The following is a 27,020-nucleotide window of genomic DNA, read 5'->3' on the forward strand; positions in this document are numbered from 1 at the left end:
ATGGGTATCAGGTAACTTCTTAGGGCTTTGAGTATTCAAGGAGGTAGAAAAATGATGATTCTAGGCACAAAGAAGGGAAAGCATTTTATTTGGGGAAGGTAATAAAGGGGCTGACCAGAGCAAAGTCAGTGGTCAAGACTTCAATCTGGAGTCCAGGAATGGAGATGGAGACAAAAGGGAAGCCTGTAGTCAAAGTCACATTTGGCAAAACAGAATTGGGATCCAAGATAAAAACAGCCTTCAGATAGGAAGAGAGAAAAAGTGGTGATTACCAGGAGCCCCCAAACACACACTGCACGGAACAGAAGATCTTGTTACTTTCCATGTGCTGAAGAAGCACCAGCCATTTCTTCGGGAAACTCTTTATGATTTTGCCTCCTTGAGCATTTTACCTGCCTTTTCAGTTAAGCATCAAGATTTATCACACTGACTTCTGGCTATGTAACTTCCTGAATATCACAAATGAGAGACCCGGAAGCTAGGATGAGCCATGAAATTCCCAAAGGCCATCACTAGTGAAATACTGGTCGGGCTTCTGGGAAAGATGAATAAGAGCATCGTGGCAAGATGTCAGCAGTAAAGCAGAGTGGAAACTGAAGCTACAATTATTCCCAACTCAGGCATTCTCTTCTCATAGAACAATAGCAGTGGCTAAGGTACGTGATTGAGTGCTAACTCTATGCCAATCCTTTTCATGAATTAACTCTGACCAAGCCCTGTCAAGTAGACTCCTCTACCCTCCTCAGTACAGGTTCTAGAAGTAAGGAAACTAAGCACAGAAAGCTTAAGTGACTTCTCAAATCCCACAGTTGGTAACGATAGAGCTGGGATTTGCATCAAGACGCTTACTCGGAAGTCTTAGCATTTAGGGTTACTATGACGACTGCCAAACAGCCATGACCTCCCAGGCAAGTGACTGCTAATGTTTAGCTGGACAGCTAGGGAAGAAGCCGAGGAAGGGATTGACAGGGAGACTCTAAAATACACATAATTTTCATAGGGTGTTAGACTCAGTGCCCATTTTAAGAAGCAGATGTTCTGCTTTTCATCCAATTTGCACCTAATAGTTTCACAGTGTTTCAGACTAGGCAATCCCATGCGAATGCCTCAGCAATCTTTGCACTACATATTCTGGAAAACTGAACATAAAAGACGCAGTCATCAGGCGATCATTATGAAGAGACATGTTCTACTGTGAAAAGAAAAATCCTTTCAGTATCTTATTTTCTTAATTGACCTTTTGTTAACATGAAATGAGTTGTACATGTGACTTGTTTAAAATCATTTATTATTATCAGGAGTGCCTTTTAGGTGGACCACTCTGTATGACTCTCATGCTTCAAAACTATTTTTTATTCAAGTGACTTACAATGGCCCTAGGAAACAAGTTCCGCTATTATCCCCCATTTTAAAATGATGAAAATGGACAAAGAGAAAGCAGGCAACTTAACCAATACCCCATGGCATCACAGTCTTTAGAATAGTTATATTATATAAATATGGCAATAACAATGCACTGAAAATGTCTCCAAAACAAACTTTACATTCTAAAAAATGCATAACAGAAACCTAAGGAAGGGGTTTTACTTCTTTAACTCAGAAAGTGCAAAATCCCTTAAATTCATATCAGACCTGTGATTAACAAACTCACACTAAGTTTTAAAAACTGCTTAATTTACTTTGTCATGACTAGCAATATATAAGAATTTTGTAAATAGTTTATTAAAAATAACTTTGGGAAACTATTTTTGCCTGATCAGCAATACAACTACTGATAAGATAAGCTGGTTATCAAATAATTACCCAACGTTAATCTTCCAAATAATTGTTATAACCCAATCTTGTGAATTCAAGACAGGCACATTATAGATAATCACAAATATTAGAAACACATTTAAAATGTCCATATGTTTAGCATACCTAGAAAATTCATTGACTAAAGTCAGTCATGGACTGGACTGGAATTTTGTGGACTATTAAGTTTCATTTTGTCTTACTGTTTTAAAATTTAAATAGTTTGGCTCATTTCTATGTTTGTTAAAATTGTAATCTTAAAACATTAAAAAAATAACTTTTCAAACACATAGATATGACTAGCCATTTTATCTAAGTTACAAAATAGTTACCCCAGGGAGTTTTCAAGATCCCTGTATTTTAAAAGCTTATTTCAAAAACCATCACTACTTTGCATTTTTAAATTGCATCCTCGCATTAAAGAACTGTAAATGTGTTGTCAAACAGTAAATATCCACATCCCAATTCTAATTACACCATTCCTGCTGTTAACATAGAGCATTGCTTCTAATAAAAGCATGACGTAGTTCTAGTTTCAATGGCAAAATTAAACGTTCTTTGTTGAAGAGATAATGAAGCATCACCAAGATATTTGAAACAACAAAGTTAACATTACAATGATTTCAAGAAAAACCAAGAATATATACACTTACATAAAACAAAAAAAAAAGGAATAATTCACTTTATGAGAGAAGACAGATAGATTTTTAAAATATTTGGATTCTTTAGCCCATATGGAAGTTAAAAAAAAAAAAAAAAACAGGAGAGAGAAACAGAAAGAGAGAAAGAGAGAGATGCTACTTGACATTTTAAAGACCAAAAATTTGCAGTAGTAAGAATACACTCTGAAAGCATTTTAAAACTTACATTTCACTGGCAAAAGTAGGTAACGAGGAGACATAGATTCAGTGCAGGATTTTATATACAATAAAACCTAAAACTAAACTCCACCAAAATGAAATTGCAATAATAGTCAATGCCTGGCTAGAAATCTCCCTTTGCACTATGAAAAAGGCCACAGTACAAGAATTAAATAATAGCAAGAATGCAGTCTACACACTTTAGATGTTTAGGAAAACAACAGTTTCCAAGCACCGCATGAACACGTAAGTAACCGGAGATAATGTTAAAGCAAGGTCTCTACAATTTTGCATTAGGTTGTGCTTCAAATAGTCTATAATATGGACTTGAACTAATTACATTTTATTGCACTATAAATTGGATGTTGTCATTATACCCAAATGTAACAAATAAGGCAGACTTTAATTTATCTGTAGATCTCCTTGGATAAAAAATAATTTAAAAATACGTAAAAATTGAAAAATTTGTGTACTTGTTTATAGTGTCTCTCTGTAAATGTGCATTTGACCAAAGAGATTCTATCCAAATAATGAGAGAAAAACCCCCACAAATAGCATCTTCTGTTTTAAAAAATTCTTGGTTTGTAATTTTTTAAAAAGTCATAAAGCCATTGGCTTTCATAGACTTATTAGGACACACTCATCTCTTCATGCATGCTTCTGCTAGTGTCCTAAATTTGGGCTCCAAATTATCCAAAAATTCAAGCCCATCTTCTTCTTGTCGTTCACTGCAACACCCTACAGACCCAGCCACCGATCCTCTTCCTTCATAGTTGTATGTCAGGACATAGTCTTGGGCATGCTTGTGATTTTCATCTTGATTACACAGATACACTTTCTGCCAAGAGGAAAAACACAACGTTTTTATTATTATTATTTTAAACACCAAAACTTACTAACATAAAAGTAATTGCTTTGATTTACCTTTCACTGTTTAATTTTTAATCAGAGTGTGTCCTCTAACGGATTCCTACACATAAAAAATGCACATGATTGGTCTGTTTCATACATCACACTATAAATTCAGTATAGCATGTTTCTAAAAGTCACGCATGTGGCAGCAAGTATACAGGTGTTCATTTTACATAGTCATTATTTTCCCTTTCAACATTTTAGCTGAAAGTGACATGCATCCATTAAACTGAAGACAAATTGATGTGGGCTCAGATCTTCCCAGACAGACACAGTGATGGTACATGCTGGTCTTGCTGGTACCACATTTTTGGTTTCTAAGGCACAAGTTGTCAGATGGGAAATATTAGGACAAAGCCATGAGACAGTAATTTAATATCATCACACACTATTTAAGTAATTCTTTCAATTAAAAAAATACTAGGGCAAGTAAATAACCACTTAAATCTGAACATAACTAAATCAAAATTGAGGAAAAATAATAGCTTTCAATTAGTAGAATTAGTAGATTCATAATTAATTGAAAATTATGGTCAGAATCCAGTTAGTTATTTATAAAGTTTAAAGGAAATTAAAATAGATTTGTAGGCCACTTAGGAAAACTCACTTCACCAAGACGGGGCTGAGTGAAACTATGCCACTCCGAGTACGTGTATCTGCAGTTGTCCACCTCCGTGTGTCCTCCCCTGCAGGAGTCCAGGGTGTGATGGTGCCCAGCCCCCCGGCAGGATTCCAAGGTCTGATGTCCTCCTTTCACCATTTCGATGGTCTCCTGACCGCCATTTTTGACTCCTGATCCCATGGTGCCACAAACTCCCTGAGCAGAAGCACCCACAGTTTGCGTTGTGAAGCCATTCGCAGAATACTGAAATGAAAACAATTTGCATTAGGAATAATTACAGAGAGAAACAAAAAATTATGAAAAAGAACAACATCAAGCGGATAATGCCATTTTTGTGTGTGTGTGCTAGAAGATAAGCTCTCTGAGAGCAGGAACTAAATCTATTTTGTCAATCCTGTGTACCCAACTATGGAAATCCCATAATTTAATGTAGTAGCCACACAAGCAAACTGTCAAGTGGTTGGTACCTGGAGATAAATTAGGAAGCCTGATGTATATTCCTTCTTTAAAAATCTCTTAGAATACCTGCCCAGTGTGGTGGCTTATGCCTGTAATTCCAGCACTTTGGGAGGCCGAGGCAGGTAGATCACTTGAAATCAGGAATTCAAGACCAGCCTCGCCAACATGGTGGAACACTGTCTCTACTAAAAATACAAAAATCAGCTGGGCATGGCAGTAGGCACCTGTAATCCCAGCTACTCAGGAGGCTAAGGCACAAGAATCGCTCAAACCTGGAAGGCAGAGTTTGCAGTGAGCTGTGATTGTGCCACTGCACTCCAGCCTTGGCGACAGAGTCAGACCTTGTCTCAAAAAAAAAAAAAAAAAAAGCCTCTTAGAATACTGTACAACTTTAATTCTTCAATCCTTCTACATCTCACACCTCAAAATAAACACTGTTGTCTCACATATACTTACTCTGCTTAGTTTAAATTAATTCCTTTTTACCTGACTAAAGCAGAAACAGAAGTGATGATCAATATTTCCATTTAGTATCTAGTTCAGTTACACTTCAACTACATCAAAAAGAATAAAACTGTAATTGCCATAAAAATCTTGACTGCAATAATAAACCCTTGCCATCTAAATATACATGAATAAACTAGGCAGGGAAAATAACGAGAACGCTAAAGCTTTGGCCACTAGTTATTTACATTGCGTTTTTGGAAACTCTAACATTATTTAAATTTTTGTTTTTCAGTACCTTCCTGGATACTGTGATGCTTTTGTTTTCTAAATATTTCTTGCCCTAGTCATCAATTATACTTCTTATAGGGTATTTACTTGTTCCTCTTCCACATATTGAGCTAGAAAGCAAAGTTGGAGAAATAGCTACTTGCTAGCATTGCTATTTCATATATTTGGCCCCAGGCTCTTTCCTAACCCATATTAGAGCCAGAAAGAATCTATTAAAGTTCTTCCCACGATGATCAAAGCTTGTAGTGATTTTATTGCTGCCAGAAAAAGTGTAAAACCATGTTGGTGAACCGCGAATAATTAAAAGCAGCATTTTTACAGCACAAACAGCAGTTGAAATACATACAAAAGACAAGGCTTAAAGTTGAAACCATGAATCATTAGAAGTAGAAATAACAATGACATATTAAAGCATTTTCACCATTTAGTAACACACTATGGTCAAATTTAAATACCATATATCGCCATGTAAATCAAAGTCATTTTATCTGTTTCAGGGGACCCATGACATTCTAAGGTAAATTGCCCGATACCAAAAGAACTTTTCTGAGAAAAGATGAGTTTAGAAGGAATACGCATTATAAGCAAATTCATCCTTTGTATTTATTTAAAAACCCAGATTACTTACCACTTTGTCATCTCCAGGAGCTTCTGTGTTGGACACAATTAGGTTCTGCTGGGCTAAATCATCAGGAATTACTTTCGGTTGTTTAGATACCCCAGAAGCCCCACAGACTAGCGTAAACAGGATGCCTGGAGGAAGAAAGAAATATACTTGAGTTTATCATATAATAACGTGAAGTTATGTACAATGGTTAATACACAGATAAATCATAAATTAAAAAGTGCATATTAAAAGGAGACAGCTTTCCTGGGATTGCTTATGTCAAAGCAGTATACAATAGAAAAGTTTAAATAGATATACTATTTAAACTTTTAAACAGATATGCTATAATTATGTTACATGTTCTGTTTCTGCATTGAATTTTATGTCTATGATAACTGGGAAGACCTAGAACTATACATAAATGCACTTAAAATATGTAAATTAAATATATTTATATATTAAATAAAAATACAGCTACATGCAAATGATCAACTATAGGAAATAGCACTGATTCTTAGAAGGTGTCTTGAAAGTTGCCAGGCGTGCTGGTTCAAGCCTGTAATCCCAGCACTTTGAGAGGCCGAGGTGGGCGGATCACTTGAGGCCAGGAGTTAGAAACTGGCCTGGCCAACACAGTGAAATCCATCTCTACTAAAAGTAGAAAAAATGAGCTGGGCATGGTGGCGCACACCTGTAATCCCAGCTACTCAGGAAGCTGAGGCATGAGAATCACCGGAATCCGAAGGCGGAGGGTGCAGTGTGTCGAGATCACACCACTGCACTCCAGCCTGGACTCTGTTTCAAAAAACAAAAAGTGTCTTCAAAGTTACTTTAAAGGGTATTATTTGAATTTAAGAAAAGACTTAAGACTTACAAAAGAGCAATGCTATGCCCAACAATATTGCAAGGATGGCCCACTTTCCAAGTTGTACTCCTCCACCACCAATCCTTGGATCTGCACGATGTGTGCAGTCATTTTCGGTAATGCAGTCACACAGTATAACATCCAATGAAGTGACACTAGACATGCCAAGTCTATCTCTCACTGTTATAGGTACTACATATGAGCCAAATGCAGGGTCATTCTGATAGGAAAGACGTGCTGCTGTATCTGAAAACATAAATAAATAAAACCAAGCATTATACAATGTCACTGATTTCTTCTGAGCATAAATAACTCATTATCTGATAGTTATCATATTTTCCTAGAAACAGATATTCCTGATGGGATGGCACAGCTACTAGAATATGCTAAATGTGAATGGATAGAGTAGTTCCAATCTATACCCATTGCAAATATATTGCATATAAAAGTTTGTCTATGCTGCCTCTTAAAGTCTTTTGGCTCTTGTAATAATATATTTTATTTGTCGGTAAACAAATCCTTCCTTTCGTAACTAATAGACTTGTTAATAGTTTCTACCATATCTTGAATACATTTAATTAAAGCAGTGAGTGTACATTTTCTTTTACACATGCTTCACTGAAGTAATAATCTGAAATTCTGAATTCTTTACTTTGTTTTCAAAAATTGTGCCAAATAAACATAAATCCTTGTGACTTACTGTCAGAGACTGATTCTGACAACTTAGAACACCCCTGACAGTGACTACATTAGCAGGTCATGAGACACACAGCTGGAGCTGCATCTCCTGGTCCTAAAGGATGAAGGGACCAACTGCACATGTCTTAGTTTTGATGTAGTTTTCTTAGATAAAGGCTAGAAAATATCTAGAACCAAAAGCTCATACCGATTCTTTTACGGCTTTTGTGGTGCATAAGCATGATGATAGGGTTTTTACGCTCATGTGTTAGACGCACCTCTCTCAAACCTTATTACAACATCAGTACATTACCTGTATGACATGAATTTAGAAGAAGAAAAAAATAATAAAAAACTAAAAAAATTTTTAGAAGTCAACACAATCTTGGTTTCAGAGACTAGCTATATTACTACTCTAAATGCAGATACCTGGTGCCATAGAATAATACCTCTCTCACATAACTTCCCAGCATGACATTCTTATTTTCTGCATAGTATTTGAAGCTCTAAATACAAATTTGAGTGCCTGGGTAAAAACACACTGAATTAAGTCAATTTTAAGAGAAGCCACAGTTAACCCATTAAGTCTATTATGTAAGAAATTATAATGAGACTAGCAAAACCAAAACTTATAATTCCTAATGTGTCATGATGTATTACATGCATTATCTCATTTACTCCTCCAAATAATCCCTTTTGAGTAAATTGATGCTCAAAGACAAAAGATAGCATGGTCAGATTTACATAACTAACAAACAGTGGAGAGCCAGCATTTGACACTAAGCTTATCTGAATTCAAGGTCTCTCTGGGGTATGTTCTTCTTAAAAGTTGGGTGTTTCCCAAGCTTACAAATGATTACCCAGACAAGTAAATCTTTAAAATAAGAAAGATTTTGACAAACATACAGCTGCCAAAGTTTTATTTTGCTAAGTAAGACTATTGGGAAAAAAATGTCCACCTTCTATCAACACTATTTAAAAATGAATATCATGACACCAAATAAGTAGAAAAGAAAAAAAAAATCTAAGAATAAAGTTAATTCTTCCTCCCAACCCCAAAATAAACTGATAACCCCCTGAGACACACACACATACACCCCAGAATATTGTTTAAAAAGCTGAAAATCTTGTTAGTTCACAGAGCAGGATCCAAGACATAGTAGCTTAGCTTAGCTTATTTCTGTAAGTCTTCATTTTTCTTTCCTCATCCTGTTCTCCCTTTACGTTCCCTCACAACCTTTCTTTTCTAATTTGTCATAACAGGAAATTGAGGGATATTCACTCAAAGCATGGGGCTGAAAAACATTCAAGGGCATTTGAAAAGCAAGCCCCATTCAGTGGTTCTAGAGTCACGAAAGCTGGTAGACCACGACGCCATGGTCCATAGGCAGTGTGAGCGGGAGATGGGGAACATGCTGAAGAGTTACGGGCCGACTAGGGAATGAGGCAGTGGTGATAATGTAGACAGGTTGCCTTCATTTTTGCCATACTTATCACTGTAGATCCTTCTGGGCTAAAGACAAAAGTACAGATGGGGAACCAAGTTAGGGGAGAATCCCAAGGAGAATACAATAGACACGAAATAGTCAGAAGTCAATACAGTGGCAAAGAGGAGAGAGAATGTGGTGGACACTGTGGGGTATATCAGATCCCTTTTCAGTGAAGGACTTACATCCCAGCTGCTTGGGAGGCCATCAGCACCTTCCGTGATTGTGCCTTTTTGCCATGGGCAGCCCACATACAGTGATGGAGCAATAAGAGAGAATAGGGGACCGATTCAGCACCACTCTGAAGGCCCATTTAGCTCAGACATCCCCTGGGGTTCACTGAGGTTGTCATTTGGCTTATGCTGCAGCTCGACTTCTCTTTTTGTCTAATCCTACTTCTCCTCCTTTCAAAGCTACTGATCCCAAGCAAATTCCTTAGTCATCATTCTGCTTGAGATGCCCTGTCTCAGGGTCTGCTTTCTGGAGAGCCAACCAGTAACAACTGAGGACTCCCTTATGACCTAGGAAACTATAAAGAAACCTATGCCAATGGGAGGTACACAAGTTAGGAAGTGATTGCATTAGACCCAGTCTGAGAGAGAGAGAGAGAGTGTGAGTATGTGTGTGTGTCTGTGTGTGTTTGGAGTGGGAGTGAGAATTCACAACACACCTAAGGGAATCTCGGCATAGGATTAGAGACACACTAGAGAGATCTACTCCCAACACACAAAAACTGAGAAACTTTCATTGGTGGTTCCCAGATGGTGAATTTTCTCCTATTTCATACAAAAAAAAAAGTATTGCAGACACCCTGATGTTGAAAAGGACAAAGCAATGTTCAAAAATATATACCATTAATTTCATTCAGTCTCCACATTCTCTGTACGTCTGAAGTAGAACTCTCCAGACTAAAGTCAAAGGGTGGGCCATTGATGGGCTCATCAGGATCAACTGCAACAATCTCCGCAGATGACATGGTGGGTTTGCAGATGATCACTGTCTTCTTAGGTATGAATGGGCCGTTATCATTCACGTCTTGAAGTATAATGCCCAGTGTCCCTGTACATGTTCTCCCTGCTAGATAAATGAAAATAAAAATACCTTTTTTATGTTTTGAGTTTTCACCACAAAATTATGCACTGAAAACATTGAAAAATATTTATTAAGCACCTATGATGTATAAGTTACAATGATAAGCAGTCACAAGTTATGTCCTCAGGGAATGTTAAAAGAAAAATATTATTACTTTCATATGGGTTGTACAATGACTGCTATTAAGATGTGTTTATTCATTAGCTAAATTATTACTGCATTTTATTAGAGGCAAGTTTTGGCTGATTTGTGAGAAGAGGAAGGAAGAGAGTATGAATGAGGACACTTCTGGCATATTTAAAAGCACAAGGAAATTCAAGGAGATGGAAACCCACGTTATACACACCCATGATCTGGAGACAATGACAGGAAAGGTAGAGAGGTGAAAGCTGACACGGAAGCAGGAGCTAAGGGTCTTTGAAAGCCAGACTAGGGAGCTTAGAGTTTGTTGGATAAATAGGTAGCACTTAGGTTTTGGAGCAAAGAAATTAAAGTTACGTATTTGAAAGACTGTAACAAAAATAGTAGATGGGAATATTCGAAGGGCGGAAGACTCCAGGAGAAGAAAATTACTTGAAAACTGAAATAATCACTGTGGGGTGTAGTCTAAGTAATTCATCGATCTGTATATTCAATAGAAACTTACAGGATAGGTGGGGTGTGGTGGCTCACGCCTGTAATCCCAGCACTTTGAGAAGCCGAGGCGGGCAGATCACCTGAGGTCGGGAGTTCGAAACCAGCCTGACCAACATGGAGAAACCACCATCTCTACTAAAAATACAAAATTAGCCAGGCATGGTGGCACATGCCTATAATCTCAGCTACTCGGGAGGTTGAGGCAGGAGAGTCGCTTGAACCGGGAGGTGGAGTTTGCAGTGAGCAGAGATCATGACATTGCACTCCAGCCTGGGCAACAAAAGTGAAACTCCATCTCAAAACAAAAAAGAAAAGAAAAGAGAAAGGAAAGAAAGAAACTTACAGGATAACTACTTTATATAAAGAACTGCATTGGAAAATCTGGGGAATTCAAAGATGAAAGAGTCATGGACCCATGCCACTAATTATTAATGCAGTTATGAAGTCTGAAGCTGAACACAAGCCCAGGAGTTCTGTCTCTAAATCACTCATTCTTTCGGTTTCAAAAGAAGGCTTTCAACACTACAGGTGGAAAAGAGAATTAAAAAACCCCGTGCCACCCACTGCCTGGGCTGTGTCTTATATGAAGCTGCTAACCTCGGGAGGCTCGGAGATATGAGCACAGCCCTGAAGTCACAACCTCAGCCAGAGCACCTGCAGCACAGCAATTAGATTCATGATACATCCAGCGTCATCACGGGTCAGGAACACTAGGCCACCAAGTTAAGAATTGGTTCTAAACCATGGGCCACAGAGAAAGAGCAGGTGAAGGCAACTACAGGACTAGTAAATATGGGCAAAGTTGGAGAGAGGGAAAAAATAAAAACGGAAAGCAAAGCAAACACTTCTCATTTAATATAAGTCTGCAAACTAAAATTCCCAGATAATCAAGACTAACACTAAGAAGGAAAGCCAACAAAAGCACCAGTCAAAAAATTAACTCATTCTATGCAAGACATCTCTGAAACAGGTATGTTTAGAATCTTCAAAGACATAAAGAGGGGTAACCAATTAAACAAGAATGAAATTACAGCTCAAATTCCAGCAGAAAATAAACAGCAACATTCACCTACCAGGGATTCTAGAAAAGAGAATAGACAGAATGGCAGAGAAGCAATATTTAAAGAGATGAATAGCTGAGAATACTCCAAAATTAACGAAAACCATGGCTCTTCAGATTGAAAGTATTTTCTGACTGCAGAACTAGACAAATATAAATAAATCCACGGCATACACTTTGTACTAACACTGTAGAACTCAACTTATAGTACTATAAGAGCTACCTAAATATATTACCTACAAAAGGACAATCGCTAACTGACAGAACAAGAAGCATCAGCAAGAAGAGATGCCAGAAGATAATGGGTTAATAGCTGCACAGTGCCACGGGAAAGAAGCTGTTGACTCAGAATCTTAAACCAAGTCAAAGTATCACTTAAGTATGAGGCCAATATTAAATTATTTTTCAGAACAACAAAACTGAGAGTGTTTAAAATTCACATTCCACAATTGAAAAAAAAAATAGTAAAGGATGTCCTTCAGCAAGAAGAAAAAAGAACTAGGAGAGAAAACAATGAGAAGCAGGAAACAATGCAACTACCTTCCATTTTTGGACAACTTCGAAAAAGAGTATTTACATTAGAAAAAGGAAGCAGGTAGATATATATTTCATCTATCTGGCATATGTTTCTATTTACTAGAGCAGAATAATTTCTGTCTCTCAGCTTCTCCTGTTCTCATGTTATGTGGTGCTACCTTGCTCTCTCTGAAAATTGGGACTGCTGGTGTCTTGAACATTTCTTTCCCTTTGAGTCCACACACACAATTGAGAGCACGTGCCTTACCTACTGAATCTGGTTAATTGTGCTATCTTTAAAAATTGAACTCTACAGTGCTTGCTCTTCTACAACTGGCATAAATGCTTCAATTCCCTTCCAGTAGATGTTTACAGCTGCTCACTGATTAAACTCCATTTTTTTTTTTTTGCACATTGTGATTAATACTGACGTAGAAGAACATTTAAGACCTCAGATATCTAATGCACTGTGTTTCATAGCTGTTTTTCATCTGTTGATGAGTTACATACTGCTTTATTCGTTGGAATGTCAGCATAAAATGCTCATCTTCTAGTAGTAACATAATTCTATATGGGCAAATGCTAATTCCAAATATGAAGTCACATGAGGTGCACTATCCATGGTTTCACACTTTATGTGCATGACACTCTTCGGTCAAATGTTTTAAAACAGTTGCAAGTAACCCCATTCTAACAGCTGGAATAATACAATAGAAACATTAATCTCAAGCTCAACTAGATAGAGGTGATTCCTGGGTGAAACTGCCAAGAGAATTTAAGATTAAGAAGTTAAGAAGGAAAGATAAGTTGAATTTAAAGCTTAAGAAATACATATGTTTAGGAGAGGAGAAGGCAGTTAAGACCAGAAAGCATGCAGGAATGTGTGGGCAAGTTTAGACATAGAAGCCTTGAGAGAGTTTTAAAAAGAGGAAGCAATTGCTGTGGAGATGTAGGTGGGCAGGAAGTGAGCACCAGCCCAAGAGAGCAGTATCCATGAGGAGAGGTTTCCATTAGGGAGTGGCAGGGAGAACTCAAAGGAAATTAGCCAGTATAGATTTTAGAAAAAGGTTTTTCAAAAAATGACACACTTTTGTATGATCTCAGTTCATTCAATTCGCAAAGTAAAAAGATGTGGAATTACTGATTCACAATTCCCTCACAGACAGTAACACAGTGACTCCCACCCTCCTCAAAAGAAATGCAGGTTTATTGCGGCACTATTCACAATAGCAAAGACTTGGAATCAACCCAAATGTCCATCTGTGACAGACTGGATTAAGAAAATGTGGCACATATACACCATGGAATACTATGCAGCCATAAAAAAGGATGAGTTTGCGTCCTTTGTAGGGACATGGATGCAGCTGGAAACCATCATTCTTAGCAAACTATCACAAGAAGAGAAAACCAAACACCGCATGTTCTCACTCATAGGTGGGAACTGAACAATGAGATCACTTGGACTCGGGAAGGGGAACATCACACACTGGGGCCTATCATGGGGAGGGGGGAGGAGGGAGGGATTGCACTGGGGAGTTATACAAGATATAAATGATGAATTGATGGGTGCTGACGAGTTGGTGGGTGCAGCACACCAACATGGCATAAGTATACATATGTAACAAACCTGCACGTTATGCACATGTACCCTAGAACTTAAATAAAAAATAAATAAATAAATAAATAAATGCAGGGCAACGGCCTCATTACACATTTATTCTATGTCGCAGTGAGGATGAGCAGTGCCCCTCTCAATTCCCTAACAAATATTTGATTTCTCAATCATTCGAACTCCTCTGCAACAGAGGAGAAGGTCGAATAAAATTATAGGCAAAATTTCTAATTTCAGACAGCAATTTTTATCTCAACTGTCAATCAACTATTTCCCAAGTGCCGTTAAAAAAATAATGGATTTGAGTTTCACGTTATTTTGTTTTTCTTTTCATTTGCCTTTGACCAACAAGTATTTCTTGGCAAAAAGACATGAGAATCTGAGGGCTTAAAGGACAGTCTTTAATTAGTTAAAGATAAATCAATAATGATTACAACTTTAGCAATTTAGCAAACTGAGTCATTTATCATTAATTTACAGAGAACTGGAATACGTAAATCATCTTCCAAAATCACTTCTAAATTCTAATTTTGCAAGTTATAGTATAATAACTTATGTTTGTTATAGTTCGCCTACTTATTTTACAAAGACACAAAGTCCAAATTCATGTTATAGAAATTATATTTTATGCACCAAACACATCTCATATATAATCATCAGACTCATATTTCTCTCAATTTTATTGAATGCACAGAACATAATTTTACATTTTATATGATTATATGAATTCATAGTGTTTGTCTCTCTAATTTTATAATATACTATTTATTTACCATCATCATAAATATACCATGAATTGTTTTAATATAATGTCTTTAATCAGAATTCTAACCCCCAAGTAAATTGTCAACTTCCTGTAAAAAGTTATAGCTATTTTCCAGGACTGCACTATGTAAGTATGTTCTCCCTGTATGAACTTTCCTACCAAAGTGAACACTTTAAGCAAAATAAGTAGATACATTGAAACAATTTTTTTTTTTTTTTTTTGAGACAGAGTCTCACTCTGTCATACAGGCTAGAGTGCAGTAGCGTGATCTCGGCTCACTGCAACCTCCACCTCCCGGGTTCAAGCGATTCTCCTGCCTCAGCCTCCCAAGTAGCTGGAATTACAGGTGTGTGCAACCATACTCAGATAATTTTTAATATTTTTGGTAGAGACGGAATTTCACCATGTTGGCCAGACTGGTCTCGAACTCCTGACCTCAAGTATCCCCAGCCTTGGCCTCCCAAAGTGCTGGGATTACAGGTGTGAGCCACCACACTCGGCAGAAACAAGTTTTACTAAAATAATTTTCTCATTTTTTAATAATTTTAACTTTAATAAATTATGGTCTCAAGTGTTTCTATGAGTAAATTATTTTATAATTACATCTAAAACTGAGAAGGCTATTAGAAAGCAGACATGAGTTAACAAATTATAGTAAACTTCTTACTTCATATTATCATTGAGAGATATGAAAATTGAGTGCATGTACCCAGCTTTAAAACGTATACTGTTGGCTTAAACACTGAAGATGTATGTAGCTGAGGAAGTATGTAGCTTGCTTAAAGACAAATTCTTACCTTGGTCTGATGCAAGGACTGTAATATTATATATGCCATTTCTGATGGTCTCTGCCTCTCTATCCAGGCTTCTGAAAACTTTGATTGATCCTGTATTTTCATCAACGGTGACCCACCCTGTTGGATCAGTTAATTTCTTATACCTGTTGGTAATGATGAATTAAAATAATAAAATTTATCATATGCTAAATTATAACAATGTAACAAAATAAGCTATAAATTTTAAAACTCAGATAGAATGGTAAGTACCTTATGCCACTGCTACTTCTTGTGTCTGGGTCATATGCTTTATATCCATTGCTTGTTGTTCCCACTGCTGCATTTTCATTCATGCGAATAGTCTGTATTGGAGGGTTACACTCAGGGCCCTCATCCTGATCCTGTACATTAACAGTAACTGTTGCTGTGCTCATGGCTGATCTTGAACTAGCCTCTCTGGAAAATGGAGCTTCATTAACTACACCAATTTGCAGGATCACCTGTTGCTTTTCTTCATAATTCAATGGCTACAAAAGCAAATGTATTGAAAAATCAGATGAACTCATTTAATATTTGGCAATGCTAATGAGTATATATAATGTTACATTTGGAAATATGTAAGTGCTGTGTTGGGAATAACCACGAGAATATGAAACATATATCCAGTGATATGGTTTGGCTCTGTGTCCCCACCCACATCTCATGTCGAATTGTAATTCCCAATGTTGGAGGAGGCACCTGATGGAAGGTGATTGGATCATGGGAGTGGATTTCCCCATTGCTGTTCTCACGATAGTGAGTGAGTTCTCACACGATCTGGTTGTTCAGAAGTGTGTAGCACATTCCCCTTTGTTATCTCTCTCCTGTTGCCATGTGAAGATGTGCTTGCTTCCCCTTTGCCTTCTGCCATGACTATAAGTTTCCTGAGGCCTACCTAGCCATGCCTCCTATACAGCCTGTGGAACTGTGAGACAATTAAACCTGTTTTCCTTATAAACTATCCAGTCTCAGGTAGTTCTTTATAACAATGTGAGAACAGACTAATACACCCAGAAATCCAGTGGCGGTGGAAAGAGAGGAGTCCTCCCACTGATTCAGTACTTGGGTAAAGCTGGCAAAAAAAAAGGACAGAAAATTGTTCTTCAATGGCAAATTTAAGATAAGTAGTATAACAGGTATTGATGAAGATTTCAGAGAGTATTTTTTTTTTTTTGAGATGGAGTCTAGCTCTGTCTCCCAGGCTGGAGTGCAGTGGCGCCATCTCGGCTCACTGCAAGCACTGCCTCCCAGGTTCACGCCATTCTCCTGCCTCAGCCTCCCGAGTAGCTGGGATTACAGGTGCCCACCACCACGCCCGTCTAATTTTTTGTATCTTAAGTAGAGACAGGGTTTCATCGTGTTAGCTGGTCTCAATCTCCTGACCTCGTGATCCACCCACCTCGGCCTCCCAAAGTGCTGGGATTACAGGCATGAGCCACCATGCCTGGCATTTCAGAGAGTATTTAATGAGGGTTCCTGGATGTTAATACATGAGATACTTCTTTAGGGGATTCATACTATAACCAATAGTTATTTGCTACACCATAAATTTTAGGACAGCTTGTCCTACCCTCCTAAGATGAATAAAATTATTTGTACCTGGTTTGAGGAAGAGAAAAAAATGGGTAAATTTTTAAAAATGTTTTTAAGAGGAGAGAGGCAAGAAAATACAAAGCTTATGGGCATCATATTTTCTTTTTTTATGTGTGTCTTCCATTCCAGTTCCTGTCTTAAAGACAGGAACACATTTAATAAAAGGTTTTATTTTATCTTGCCTGATACGTAGTTGTAATGAGAATTAGTGAAACCATGTCCCAGAAGACAGAAATTTTTTCAGGTCTTGGACTTCACACAGATAAATTTCCTTCTGAGAATACCAAGGATTAGAGGAGGGGTTAGGTGAAGAAAGAGGCAAGATTTAAAGGAAATTTCTTTGCTATTTTAAAACAGAGAAAATAATATAAAAACATCAGCTGATTTTCATCATCGTAAGGAAAATGGATTCATCATTTTTTAATCCATGCTCCTTGTGAATATATACAAAAGGAAAATGGCATAGACCCACTGTAAAACCATGTTCTAGTTAAAGATGCAGCAGAAATAAGTCTATAAATTTGTCCAAGGCCAAAGGAGCTCAGATTGCTTTATGCACTAACTCTGGCTCCTGGAATAGTATTAGAAAGAAGTTTTAGAAGTGCTTTCATCTTTGAATGATTGAGGATTTTCATTCTGAACCTGTATGCTAAGGATGTAATATAAACTGAACATGATGAACAAACCTACGAATAACCTCTCCATGGGGCTGACCAAGAGTAACTCTTCGTTTGGGAAATTCAGTAAGTGAAGCCTCCTTGGCCCAAACACAGAAAAATTGGGCTATGAAAAGTCCAGAACTGTCCCAGTGGCAGCAAAGCTGTGCTAGTTTTCGAACTGTTTAAAGATATTAGTTACAAAATAGATATTGTATTATATGGACTTTAAAAAAAAATCATGCCTGAACAAAAGATTATCAAAAACTAATATATTCTTTCCATTATATATGAAGAACAGAGCATTTGCATTTACTTATATACCTATTTTATTCCTACATTTGTCAGAATTCCTTTCTTTCCATTAAATTCTAGCGTGCTATTCTATAATATTATAAACTACAAATAATGTTCTAATTTATTCTTACCTTAACTACACAGAGAATTCCTTCATTGGTTTTGGCATCTGTTACAATTTTAAAATTTCCATTTTCATTGCCCTTTAAAATGGTATAATTAGCTCTCCAATTAGCAGTATTCACTAAGTCCTTATCCTCAACAGTAACTCGTAAAATTTCCATATCAACTGTATTTTCTTCCACTGATGTCACATACTAAAATAATAAAAACAAACAAAAAATTTCATTAGTAACTCTCACAAAAATAGAACACCATGTGAAGTAAATCCCATTCTTCTAATTTCCAAAGTACTATATTTACATGGTGTAACACCCTAGCACTATACAACTTTTAATGTCATTGGAGCACTTCATTTGAAATCACGAGGGCTGGATGGCAATGTGCATTTTTTTTCTTTTTCTTTTTCTTTTTTTTTTTTTTTTTTGAGATGGACCCTCACTGTATCGCCCAGCCCGGAGTGCAATGGCTCAATCTCAGCTCACTGCAACCTCCGCCTTTCGCATTCAGCCGATTCTTCAGCCTCAGCCTCCAGAGTAGCTGGGATTACAGGTGCCTGTCACCATGCCCAGCTAATTTTTTGTATTTTCTGTAGAGAGAGGATTTCACTATGTTGGCTAGGCTGGTCTCAAATTCCTGACCTCAGGTGATCCACCCACCTTGGCCTCCCAAAGTGCTGGGATTACAAGCGTGAGCCACTGCGCCAGGCCAGAGATGTGCATATTAAACAATTAAAACTGGTCTATATATTTTTCTTTAATTAATATCATACACTTACAGAAGTACGAGTAAATGTTGGCAAGTTGTCATTTACATCATCAATATTAATGATACAAGTTGAAGTTGTCTGTAGACCAAAATATTGACCATCCATGTCTTGTACTTTTATTTTCAACTGGTATTTGTCAATTAACTGAAAGCAAAAAAAGAATTTAATTATTGGGTGAAAGCACTAACATTATAATTGAAATCTTACTTTACACTCCATAATTTTTTTGCACTAAGAATTTAAGAAGTGCATTATTACATTTCACAGCATTCATGTATTAGAAGAATTTTCTCTCACTAGTAATTTTTCTTTTCTTTTCTTTCTTTTTTTTTTTTTTTTCTGAGACGAAGTCTCACTCTGTTGTCCTGGCTGGAGTGCAGTGGTGCAATCTTGGCTCACTGCAACCTCTGCCTCCTGGGTTCAAGTGAGGCAGGAGAATTACACTAGGAATTTTTAATCAACTTAAGAAAATTGAATAGTTTCTCAAATTTCTAGTGCTATTAACTTACAGAATATAGAATCAGTTGGTTTTGTCTTTATTCAACAGAAAAAGAAGAGCTATTTTGCCATAAGTGCATTTAAAACTGCCTGGTAATTAATCAAAACCTTTATCTCCTAGCCAAAGTACAGCCTTATGTTCAAAAAAATAGATAGCAATGACTCTTATAATAGTCTTTTAATAAAACAATAAAATGAAATTTCTTCCTGCAAAAAATGTAGATTTTACAGGTTTATGCTACATTTATTAAGAGATCATTTAAATTGATATGAAGACAAAGGTCTGGGGCTATGTAGTTTTTTTCTTTCTGTGGAAAATAGAGTCTGGCTCTTAAGGCTTTCAATTTATCAGATTTTGTTGAAAACTCATCACTACCTTAAAAAATACTTTTAAACATCTAAAGCATTTAAATATTTTGAAGTGTTTCTCCTTATAACTTTCATTTATCATAAGTGATTGAGATATCAGAGGATTAAAAACAATACAGTAAGAATGCTTTCCGGACTGAGCATTAGGAGACTTGGGTTCTATTTCCAGCTCCACAAATAAGAGACACAATCTTGGGCAATTGGAAAATTCACTTTGTCTAGGTTTCTTCTTCTATAAGATGGTAATGCTTACCTTTCCTACCTAGTTTATCTCTTTTCATAAGACAAAATAGTATGTGAAAATCTATCCTCACCTACCTAGAATGTTCACCCTTCTCTTACAAAGATTCTTCACTTAATTCCATCACCTCTGAAACTTTCTTTTCCTCAGGCATTATCTAAAATAAAACCAAATTTTCTCTTGATCTTCCTGCTTTTTACACACATAATCTTCCAAATTTACTCCTCCCTCACAACCAATCACATGTGTAGACTTGAAAAATAATGGCCTTATTTCAACTGAAAAATTTTAAAACATCATGCTACTGTACTTTCAAGAAGGAATACATATTTTGTTTTTAGTGAACTAAAATTTATTGGAAATAATTAACTGGCTAATGAAACAAGGAAATGAAGTTTGATACCCTAAGTATTAACTTGTGCTATCTTCAGATGGAAGAGAAATTCTGATGTTTAAAGGGACTAAAAGGTTGTAGGCAACTGAAGAAAACCGGCATCCTGAGGTCAAAAAGTTACCAGAGAGCACCACTGGGTAAACTCCTTCATTGGACAAGTGTTTTCAACTGATTCTTTCAGAAGAATCTATTCAAAGAAAAGCACTTCTGTGGTTGTTTGGTTTGGGAGCTGAACAAGCTGTTGAGTTGTTCCCCGGCTCCCCCCATAGAACATTGTTTCACATAGACATCTATGGCTATTCAGACTATAGTTTTATGAAGGCATTTTGTGAAACATAAAGTTAATCTGTCACTTCAGGGAAAACAACTATTTGTTGCCAATGATAAATTGGAGTTTTCAAACAAAAACGAGAATCTTGGAAAACCTTTATCAACCAATGTGATATCAATGGGAGTAAAGAGGTAATCTTTTTCATATTATTTAATGGAATGTGTCAATATTTGGAAGCTCTGCATTACTTAATGAACCAATATTTTCCAAATGACCAATGCACAATATAGAATGATATATTGGTAAAATGGTCACTCACAGCGTAAGATAGAGCAATGGATTTTAATGTAATAAAGTACAAAAGGCCATTGGTGAGGCTTCAGAGTCCACATTACCAAAAACATTTAGGAAACTAGCTACTCCTTGACAAGTTTTCATGTAGTATCAAAGAATAATATCCACAATGATCTGTAATTACCATTAAAATACTCCTCTCTTTTCTAATTTTATATCATGTCAGATTGCCTTTATGTATGCTTCAGCTAAAACTACATATTGTAACAGACTAAATGCAGAAGGAGATATGAGAATCCACCTGTCTTCAGCAAAATATTAAAAACATTTGGGAAAATGCATAACAATGCCACTCTTCCCACTAAATTGTACTATTTTGGAAAATGTACTTATTTTGTAGGTACAAAAAGAAAAACAAGTGTAACAATTTTTACTGTTATAAGAATTTTAACTGTTAACATGCAATTAATTTATTGCTATTTTTAATATTTAACTTAATGTATAATTTAGACTTTCCTTAGTTTTAAGCATTAATCAGGTAATATAGATAAATACAACTAGATAAATAAAAGATCTTTGGGATTTTCAACAATATTCAATATTGTTAAGGGATCTTGAGACCAAAGCTTTTGAGAACCACTACCCTAATCCATGAGGGATAGAGGAAGGAAGAGAAAATTAATCTGAAGATTTAAGATTTAAGAATCAAATAAAATACCTGATAAACATCTATTACTGTATTTTAAGATTAAGGATTATAAATATAGTAAATAAGGATACAGAAATTACTATAAGAATTTAGATGAATAATGCTTCATGGAGGAGGTAATAGTTGAATAACTAAGTGAATGAATTACTAAACTAGAGTATTGCAGTAGAAAGAGACAGAATATAGATACGAAACAATCTAGGAGGTAAAAACATGCTTTGGGAAGTGATGTGATTCAGGTGGGCCAAGAGACATCAAATACAATTTGGAGATCGTGACTCCAAGGTGACAATAGAAAATGATTAATAGAGAAAAAATATATAAATGTCTTTTTAACTAGAAAACATAGAAAGGAAAATATGTTTAGAAGAAAGAAGGCAAGTTAAATTTTAGATTTATTACATCTTAGGTACCTGTCAGACATCCAAATCAAGATTTCTAGCAGTTGATTGAAAATGGGAAACCAGAGATTAGAGAGCCATAAACTGTCTTTTCATCTATGTAAGTGGTAGAATGTAGATGAGATTGTTGGAAAGATGATAACAAATTTCTACATATATTTAAAAGATTCACTTTTCATATTTGACATTTTGTTTTAATACTGTAAATACACTTATATTAGGAAATTTGATGGTATGAAACATATAATTCAGAAAAGAATGAATTAGCAGTTCAAAACCAGCATACTCCAAGGTTATTTAGTGATCTCTATTAACATACATAAAATAATAATGTTTCTAAAACAAGATTCACAACATACTTTTCAAAAACACATCTACAGGAGTTATACAGATACTATTGAATAGCCACGTCATAATCAGGTTTTATTAATGTTTACGTTACCTCTCTGTCTAGCTGAGATGATGTTGTGGTGATCACACCTGTAGTCGGATGCATAGAAAATAGGGTGGGTGATGGTGGCACCTGCCCAATGATGGAGTACTTCAGGCGTGTGTGCATCGTGTCAGGCTCATCTTTGTCAGTTGCACACACTTGTCCCACAGTAGTGCCTACAGAAGAAAAGTCCTTTTTAATCTCCAAAACATTCGCATGTTCTATGATCCCTTTATTTCATTCCTCTTCACCCACCTCAAAAAAGCTCTGGACCACATTATTACATAGCAAAGTCATCGCTTTTATAAATTTGCAGACCTCTCCATACAGTATCACTTCCTTTCAAATATTCTGGCATACTAGCATTTTCAAATTGGGTGATCATATTCATATTTACTGTATTTAATGTATGATTTTATAAATGTTGATACTATCCCTCCATGTATTTTCAGACTAAACAATTCTGATTATTCTATAACCTTTCTCTGTTAGTAAGCCTGTGCTTAGACTGATTATAGGAGTCAGTTTTCTCTAAAACTGCATGGTTCACTTAAACCTTTCTAGAGAAGGTCTCCAAAACTGCATTCTGACTTTTAGCTAAAACGGACCACTTTCACAGGACTGAGAAAACGCTTGTATTATTCTCAGTGACTTTAATAATCATGCCCAGAACACTGGCAATCATTTAATCCTAGAGAACATCCATACATATCTTTAAGACTACATCTCCAGTTAGTGAAAGACTTATTCTTTTTGGGCAATGTTCTCTTACATCCATCCTTCCACAGGACAATAGCATAACATTTATTAACTCCTATTTGATAGACTGTGCTTGGCATTCACTGTGTATTGAGCTTCACTTAATCTTCATAACAATCTGGCATACTGATAACCCATTTTACAGATGAAGAAATTAGACTTGCCAAGATTAGGAAATTTGCCCAGGGTCACATAGCTAGTGAAACGCAGAGTAAAATTCCACCCAGAGTCCATTATTCTTGCCGCTGGGATATGCTGCTTCCCAATGGACATAGTGAAACTAAATGTATGAATTGAAACACAGTTAATTTGCCATATATTGTTTAAGGAGATACTCACCCACTCTGCAATTTTCAAAAATTGTAAAAGTATAAGTTTCTTCTGTAAAAATTGGGTAGTTATCATTTTCATCCTCTATTTTGATTATTAGGGGCAATGGAAGTTCTGGAGTATACCCATCTGGAGTTGTTGCAAAAGCAATTATCTGTGAAAAGAGTAAAATAAGGAGAAAAATGAAAATAATCTTTTAAAATGAGGTGTGCTTCAAATTCACTTTGGCTTTAATTTGGAGACTGCTCAGAATTACAGTGTGAGTCTCACCATTTGTTATTGTTTTGGGATATGGATATAATTTTAATGCCAAAGAGGTGCCTAATTTCATGATTTAATATAGCATTTTATGTTTAAATTTACCTGTTTAAATTTATCAAAGATAATTTTAGTTTCTTCATTATTACTATGCTGTTGTTCATGAGTGTAACAATTTTTACTGTTATTTTCCCAAACAGCCTTGAAGACTTTTTTGTTTTGCTTTGTTTGAAAGGTTCAGGTGCATGGATTTTAAATACAACTTTCTGGATCCTTCTGAACTTGGGATCCTGTAGGATTACAAATTCTCCAGGTACAGTTAACTGGGATCTTATCCTATTTTCTACTAATGAGGACTTTAGGCATATCAATGGTTACATTTGGGTAAGTCTTTTCAAAAGAATTTTTAATTTAAAAAGTGTGAATCAGAAATGAAGCAAATGAATGGTGGTAAATTGTGGTGGAATACAGTTTAATTTTTTTGTTTTTACAATATGAATTTCAATACCAATTTTCTCATAACAGCTATCATAAAAAGGCCAGAACATCCTAGGTACTTAGAAGGCCAGGCCATGGCAATTCTAAACCTAAATACTTTATTCAAAGTTTGCCTATCTTATTTGATTAATTTGTTCTTCTAATGAATAATTAATTCATCCAAAATAGAAATAAAATAATTAAAACCGACTTAAGCAAAATGACCAAGTCCTGTTGGGAAATCAAACCAGCATTAGATTAAATTATTTCATATTAACTTGCTTTCCAGCAAAGGAAGTTAACCAGATGATTAAAGGACTGAATAAGCTTAGGTAAGCACTGTCACACTCCCTACCTGCTCCCCCTAAACTAACGTTCTCCCTTTGCCAAGGTACTGAGGTTTACTTAATGACTGAACCTCATTTACCTCCTATGGTATCACCATACTATAAAGAGGTTCACAGATCTTTGTGTGCCAACTAAGTAACTGTTCTTGGCTGGGCACGGTGGCTCAGGCCTGTAACCCCAGCATTTTGGGAGGCCGACATGGGCAGATCACCTGAGGTCAAGAGTTTGAGACCAGCCTGGCCAACAAGGTGAAACCCCATCTCTACTAAAAATACAAACAGTTAGCTGGGCATCATCGCGCACGCCTGTGATCCCAGCTACTCGAGAGGCTAAGGTGGGAGGATCACTTGAACCCAGGAGCCAGAGATTGCAGTGAGCAGAGATTATACTACTGCACTTCAGCCTAGGCGTCTAAACCAGACTCTGTCTCAAAAAAAAAAAAAAAAAAAAAAAAAAAAAAATGTACTTCAAAGTGATACTTTTGTGGGGGAAAAAATAAATGGTAAAACCATAATACCAGGAACAATCTAATGGAATGTAATATTATTTATTCTGTGAAAATATTTTTTGTTTCAAGTCAATTCTGTGCTATTAGGGAGTAGCCAGAGCATTGGTGACAAACTCAGAAAACAGAAAAGGTTAAATGAATTGCAAATGAGAGACAAAATGGCCAAGCATCATCATTACTAATACAATACACACGCAGGCACCTGTAGTCCCAGCTACTCGGGAGGCTGAGGCAGGAGAATGGCGTGAACCCAGGAGGCAGAGCTTGCAAGTGAGCTGAGATCGCACCACTGCACTCCAGCCTAGGGGACAGAGCAAGACTCCGTCTCAAAAAAAAAAAAAAAAAATACAGTACACACATTTTAGACTTTACCTCAAAAGATTCATACTGCTCACGATCTACAGGACGAGTACAATACAAGTTTCCAGTGTCTCTCTCCACATAAAATAAATTCCGAGGTTCTTGGTCAACTCCAGGACCTCTTATGGAGTAGTATATGGTATAGTTTTGGGCTGTGTCAGATTGAACCTAGAAAGTAGATAATATATACATGAGACAAATCTTTATTTCAGCAGAACTTTCATCTATATATTTATGAAATCTCATTGCCATTTTATTAGTTTAAATAACTGCCCTTATTATTATTATGTATAAACAACAACAACAAAAAAAAACAGAGTAAGAAAGTCCAATTGAGAAATTTTAAGAGCAAGGCATGAGTAAAATAATGTAGTGCATCTTAGTTCTCCAGAATAACTAAGGGAATATTTGACAGGATAGATGGTGTCTATACATGGAAAAAACACTTGAGACTTTTATTGTCTTAGAAAACAAAGTATTCTGAGCATGGAAAATTATTCTGTTGTCAATGTTTTAAAAAACTGAGTTTTTATTATATGTAATATAACATTTAAGAACAGAGCTTAAAGTGTACTGTCTGCAGGGCAAAAATGTGGACAATAACTTCCTTAATGAGTTTTTTGTTCTTTGCCAACATCTTCCTTACAGGAACTGAGTGAAAAAAAAAAAAATATATGAGTGAGAATAGAAATGGAATAATATTTTGGAATGTGTAATATTCTGATCTTTGATTCAAAAAGCAAATTTCCTCCAAGCTGTGTTCATCCACTCAGTAACATCCTGACTATCTTTATATCAGGATAACAGACACAACTGTTTTCTAACAATTTCTCAATTTTAATATGCTCTTCTCTCAGCTGTATTAAACTTGTTGGTGGGGTATAAAAAGGATTCTCCCTTGCTATGTCAAGAACTGAGGGAAAATAAACCAAAGTCATAGACTGAATGTAGTAGCCACTAGTAGTGGAAGAAGACAAGAAGGCTTGCTGGAGTTTCTACTGAAAATTTTAAAAAGACAGAGAAAAAGAGCCAGGCATGTTTGGCTCATGCCTGTAATCCTAGCATTTTGGAAGGTTGAGACAGGAAAATCATTTCAGCCTAGAAGTTCAAAACCAGCCTAAGCAATATAGTGAGATCTCATTACTACAAAAAAAAAAAAAAAAAAAGAGAGAGAGAGAGAAAGAAAGAAATGTGGATCCAGTGTGATTTCAGATGTAGATTCAAGAACAAGAAATAGAAAGATAGAAGGGCCTATGTGTCTTCCTCCTTCGTGGCATTTGGACTTTCATCCAATTTTCTTCTTCATTATGAAAGAGAGTTTTGGGTTTTCTAGGCTATTCCTAGGCTTGGCGATACCCTTGCTGATATGATAATTCATTAAGGAACCATGTGTTTGAGTGCTACAGTTTTATGATGGCC

The 27,020-nt window shown here is 36.2% G+C and overlaps 1 protein-coding gene and 1 pseudogene across 2 annotated transcripts in view; one reads left to right on the forward strand and one right to left on the reverse strand.

Annotated features, from left to right (window-relative positions):
• Positions 1-1,271: 1,271 nt before the first annotated feature.
• DSC2 (desmocollin 2) overlaps positions 1,272-27,020 on the reverse strand; it is a 37,845-nt gene continuing 12,096 nt past the window's right edge. Inside the window, exons 5-17 of one of the 2 annotated variants that reach the window (XM_010380906.2) lie at positions 25,614-25,769; positions 23,660-23,804; positions 22,571-22,737; positions 18,961-19,095; positions 18,194-18,379; positions 15,748-16,004; positions 15,499-15,641; positions 9,872-10,096; positions 6,864-7,100; positions 6,011-6,135; positions 4,174-4,431; positions 3,579-3,624; positions 1,272-3,492 (exon numbers count right to left, since the gene is read on the reverse strand). In XM_010380906.2, the coding sequence (XP_010379208.1) occupies positions 3,589-3,624; positions 4,174-4,431; positions 6,011-6,135; positions 6,864-7,100; positions 9,872-10,096; positions 15,499-15,641; positions 15,748-16,004; positions 18,194-18,379; positions 18,961-19,095; positions 22,571-22,737; positions 23,660-23,804; positions 25,614-25,769 (2,070 nt within the window). In that variant the 3' untranslated portion in view covers positions 1,272-3,492; positions 3,579-3,588. The remainder of the gene's footprint in view (positions 3,493-3,578; positions 3,625-4,173; positions 4,432-6,010; positions 6,136-6,863; positions 7,101-9,871; positions 10,097-15,498; positions 15,642-15,747; positions 16,005-18,193; positions 18,380-18,960; positions 19,096-22,570; positions 22,738-23,659; positions 23,805-25,613; positions 25,770-27,020) is intronic. The other variant, XM_010380897.2, reaches the window with a different exon arrangement.
• Positions 7,743-7,855, forward strand: LOC115895579 (annotated as a pseudogene).

Source organism: Rhinopithecus roxellana, chromosome 21, assembly GCF_007565055.1.
Source record: "Rhinopithecus roxellana isolate Shanxi Qingling chromosome 21, ASM756505v1, whole genome shotgun sequence".
Taxonomy (NCBI): domain Eukaryota; kingdom Metazoa; phylum Chordata; class Mammalia; order Primates; family Cercopithecidae; genus Rhinopithecus; species Rhinopithecus roxellana.